General features: G+C 45.7%; 1 protein-coding gene across 1 annotated transcript in view; it reads right to left on the bottom strand.

The window, feature by feature from the left end:
• Positions 1 to 2,391: 2,391 nt before the first annotated feature.
• The window catches only part of AMER3 (APC membrane recruitment protein 3), a 3,018-nt gene continuing 456 nt past the window's right edge, over positions 2,392 to 4,953 (bottom strand). Inside the window, exon 1 of the mRNA XM_035888841.1 lies at positions 2,392 to 4,953. This exon is cut by the window's right edge and continues 456 nt beyond it. Coding sequence (XP_035744734.1) covers positions 2,392 to 4,953 — 2,562 coding nt within the window.

Raw genomic sequence — 4,953 nt, 5'->3', positions numbered from 1 at the left:
AAGTTAGACCATTCCTCAAAGTCACTTTATGAATATGCAAATCCCATCTATATTTTAAAATGCCATTCATTTTACTGCTAAGAGAGACCTCTATCAAAAGTGAGCAGATCCCTTTTGGAAAAAACTTGAATTGTCTTCTCTCTGGGACTCGGGTGATAGCACGTGAACTGCGACACGTTCCTGACATTGCTGACACATGGTGGCATACAGCAGCTGCCATTTGATACAATGCAGTAGAAAGTGCCCCGAGTCCAGTAATGTCTACTTGTGATATGTCTTGTACAGTATAAAGATGCAGTCTGTTACCACTTCTGCAGTCATGGCAGTTACGACCCCCTTCTCCGTTCCTACCAGAAAGCAAGTGACACCTCAAAATTAGAATCCCTTTGCATTCCTAGCCTGTGAAGGCAGGGATATTCTTAGCAGTACCCTGTGGATTAATATTCACAACAAACTAAAAATACCAGGCCAATGCATACATTGATCCGGTGTTCTAACCCTAAAAAGCTGTGCCTAGCACTGATTTCTTACACATACTAGCTGTGACCACAAACCTTTCCTTGTCTGTACTGAATCTTCAATCTTCAGAAATAATCTAAAAGAGGCAAGTAGTTCTAAGGACTATGGTGTGTCCTTGAATGGTAAAAGGTCTGCCCAAAAATCTGGTGATACAAGAAGAAGGCTTGCTAGTCAGCATTGTTTGCAGCATTAGCAACAAAAATGGAAAAAACCAAAATCACTTCTTTCACCAGAGGAAGACCTAGTTCACTGATGAACAAGTTATAACTAGACAACATGTTAGGAAAGGGTATTGAAAACTGACAGTCTCTGACCCTTAACTTCATGCAGACCTCTGAAAAATATCCCTGCAATGAGAGACTTGTTAGCAGGGACGGGCACTTTCACAAAGACGTAAATAGCAAAAATTGTGACTGAATATCCCAGGACTTGAAAATATAAGGGTGTTTTTGCCTCATGCAGAGGGAAACACTGTCCTTTTTAGTTTGTGCTGCTTGGGAAGCCTTTAGAGATGACCAAAAAACAGTCACACTGCTGTGAGCAACAAGAGCCAGAGAAGTGTTGTGTTCCCTGGGTCCCTCTGTTCAATAATGAGCTGTTCCTTAATTCTCTGTCCTGGCCCTTGCTGCAGCCTCCTCTCCATCTTCAACCATCTCCAAAGGCTCCTTCTTAGAGTGCCAGGGCTTGGCAGAGTCCAGCCAATCTGTCAGATTTGGCAGGGCACATGATAGAGAATTTACACAAGTTTTATACTTCTACAACAGATCCCTTTCAGCAACTGGAGGACAGAGGATTTCTCAGCTGGCACAGAGCTATAGCAGTCTATACAGATAGTATCTGCTCTGGCCTAAAGACTTGTGTGACAGGCAAATCTGAACCAGCACAATGGCTCTGTACTTTATCAGCTCTGTCTGTTTTACAGCAGAGGTATTCCTTACCCTGTATCAGAGACCAAACTCTGGATCTCCCTATACTACATAAGTGTGGCTCAAGGATTTTCAAAAGCCTGAGGTACAGCACAGACCATGTAATAACCTCTCTTGAGAAGTCTGTCAAGCCTCGAATGTGGAGCATGCCTTGGCTTCAGCTGTTGCTCTGCACAGTTTGGCCAGACACCAAATGTACCTGCTGAAGAGAGCCCTCAGGCTTGCAAGAGGGACAAACATCCCTTTGGTACACTTAGCAGCAGAGGCATTGTATAGTGGGCTTTCCCTTGTGCTTGAGGGTGCACCTTATCTATGCAACTGGAGGACAGGGTATGTCTGTCTGCCCTGTGACTTAACATTGCAGATCTCTGGCTTTCTCACGTGATCCCTTGCATAGCAGTTCATGCATCAGGACCCCAGTAGAAAGCTCTGTCTAATATCCAGTTATCACTCCAGAAGGGAAACAGGGCATAATTTTTATAGTGTCATTATGTAGCAAGAGGATTTCATGACCTGGTAGTGAGGAATCTGAGCTGAATGCTGCAGGCAGTCTGTAGCCAGGCAGCTATATCCACTGTGTTGTTCCAAACAGATGCTGGAGTGGGAGAAGGAAAAATTGTCCTTGCTTCAGCTGGTGTGAGGACTGCTGCTCCTGGGTGGAAGATGGGGCTTCAACCTTTGTGTGGGACTTGTAAGACTCAGTGAATGTGATACCTACTACACGTGACCCCTCGTTTGGGCTATTGTGTAACTTAAATTCTAATTACTCTTAACTACCACACTAAAGTGAAAGTTAAGAACAATGAAACTGGAAAACTGAGAAACCCTGAGTATGTACCAGACTCTGCTGCCGTAAGTGTCCCTCTGTGAAAAGGGAACAGATGTTACTTATTTCACATTTAAGTTCAGGCTTCCCATAAACACTCACCTTCTCAATGCAGGCATGTTACTGGGGGTTCCTCCCTGTCACTGCCGTGTCCGGGGTGGCTGCCTCTGGGTGAGGGGACAGAGTGCTCCCTCCAGCCAGGCCCTTGCAGGGGGTCTCCACATAACTCCACGGCCCTGGGCTGCGCTGCTGGGCCTCCCGAGGCTGCAGCGAGTCAGCGAGGGAGGCGGTGGGGCTGTATGAAGCTTGTGAAAAAGTAGCAGGTATGTCTGAGCACACAGGGTTAAAGAGAGGTAAAAATGTTGGTCTATTAAGAGTTGTAGCAGGGGCAGAGTCGCTTGGACTGAGATCAAATGTAAAGTCTTTTAAATAGGAGAGCGCTTGATTATTTAGCTGGGCATATTCAAAATTTATCTTGCTTCTAGTGACCTCATCTAGGATTTTTGCTCTACCTTTCTGATCTTCAGAGCAAATTTGCTCCCCATTTTGCTTCAAATGATACAGACTGCCGGATTGGAAACTTGTCTCATAGTTGTATTGGTTTGTGCTAGGAACACTGGAGTATTCTGGATTTTGGGCAATGCGGTTGCATTCATTTTGCAACAATAATTTGGTTTTGTACTGAGACATCTTACGAATTATATTGTTCATTTCATTCCCAATGCATTTGTCTTCCAGGTGCTTGTTTTCATAGCTGATTTTTAATGATGCCACTTGCGTTACGCAGCGCTCTAAAAGCTGCACTATGTTAGTGCTGCTCTCTGTTGGCGTGGGGCTAACGTAATTCTGGAAACGCCTGAGAGTAAGAGGCTGCAGAGGTTTGTCACAGGAAATAGAGAGAGAATGGTACATTGGTTTATTTCTGTCCTCCCTCTCAAGCGGATCCAGGAGTGAGGTCGCAGCAGTCTTGTAGGAGTAACATGATTCTACTTCATGATTATCATCTAACAAAGGGTTTTCAGAGCTCTGGGAGCCACTCTCTCTGTTCAGCCTTTCTGACAGTGGGTTTTTATTTCCAGATGTCTCGCATCCTTCTGAAATTGTCGCCTTTTCATTCTCAGTTGAAGATGCCTGCAGACTGTCTCCATTAGCCTGTGGTTGTGGTGCATAACTTGGTGCTCTGGTGGTTTCCACAGTCTCAGACACTGTAGATGAATCCTTGTGGTGACTCCCTTCCCTTCCTTGGAAATCCAGATTAGATGTGTTATGGCAAGAGTCCGGGCTGTGGTCTCTTTCAGCAACATTAACTGAAGAGGCCTGGGTTGCATGTTTGCTTTCATCCAAAGACACACTCACTTTCTGTTCTGGACTGGGGCTGGGTGGGATCGATGGATCATTAGACTTTTCTGGCTGTGATTGAGGACTCTGAAGAGAGTCAGGGGAGGAAACGAGTCCCGAGTGTTTTCGCAGCCAGTTTATTATCCCCATGGTCAGTGAAAGCTCAGTATCGCAGAGCTTTAGCAAACATTCTTTGCCCTTCCATGTGCTGTGGAAAAAACCCTGGCTGATAATGTCTAGAGCTGGTTGGGAAGCCATGTTCTCCTCAGCTCCAACATGAAAGCTGTAAATGGACAAAGGGATTTCAATGGCTTGTTCTGAAATGCTTTCAGATGTGCACAAGTCATCATCTAGGACTGGGTTTATTTTGACTTCATTTGGGTCATAGAAGAGCTCATAAAGGGCATCCCCACTGTAGCTGTCTCTTGGAAATCTACCTGGGACCCCAGGGGTCTGAGCTTCCTTCACTTCATCATCTTGTCCAGGAGAGAATGAATCATAGTAGCCTTCATCACTCGTGGATGTGGATTCCTGGTTGTCACTTTTTGGCGTTCCTGTTTCTGTGGAGCTCTCTTTGGAATTGTCACCGTCTTTATCAGGTGACACCTGTGGGTCTGTGACAGATGCAGCAGCCTGGCTTGCTCTTGTCAGGGCCTTTTCCATGTCAGGATCAGGTACTTTCAGTAACTTCTTATCAAACAGAGCACTCTGATGTAGCCTCACTGATTTGTTGATGTTGTCCCAAAACTTTGCAAATTCAACGGTCTCATTCTGGCCAGGAGAGGCCAGCTGCTCCACACCCCCTTGGAAAGAGCCCATGACGGGGCTGTCTTTGTGCTTGCTTCGTCTCAGCAGAACTTCTTTGCTGTTCTCCAGCTCCAGGTGAGCAGAGGTCTCATCAGCAAAGATTTCCCCACAGCCAGTGAGGGAATCAAAGCTCTTCAGTGAGGCAACATCTTCACACAGGGTGTTGCAGCAGTCATAGGAAGAGTCAGACTGCAGTTCGCTGTCTGAGCAGTCTTGTGACAAGCAATCAGCTGCAAATGTTTCTCCGGTTTTGAAAAGATACTTTGCAAGACGCCCAGACAACTCATTCTTGCAGCCTGGAGAGGACAAATTCTTGTCTTTCTCAACCAGGATCGTGAGGGTCTCTGGTTTATTTTTTTTTATGTGAAATATATCTCTGAGCCCTTTCTTAGATCTCTTGAGGGAAATCCTCTTCCTGGGAATGGTTTTTGCGACAGCTGGTACAAAAGGCATCTGTGGCACAAAGTTCCTGTAATCGATCATCTGACTGCTGCATGCAGACTGGCTGGGGGCGGACCCACACTCTTTTTTTCTGTT

The sequence above is a fragment of the Egretta garzetta genome, unplaced genomic scaffold, assembly GCF_000687185.1.
Source record: "Egretta garzetta isolate BGI_Z169 unplaced genomic scaffold, ASM68718v1 scaffold161, whole genome shotgun sequence".
NCBI lineage: Eukaryota > Metazoa > Chordata > Aves > Pelecaniformes > Ardeidae > Egretta > Egretta garzetta.
This window is presented reverse-complemented; position numbering and strand designations above follow the sequence as displayed.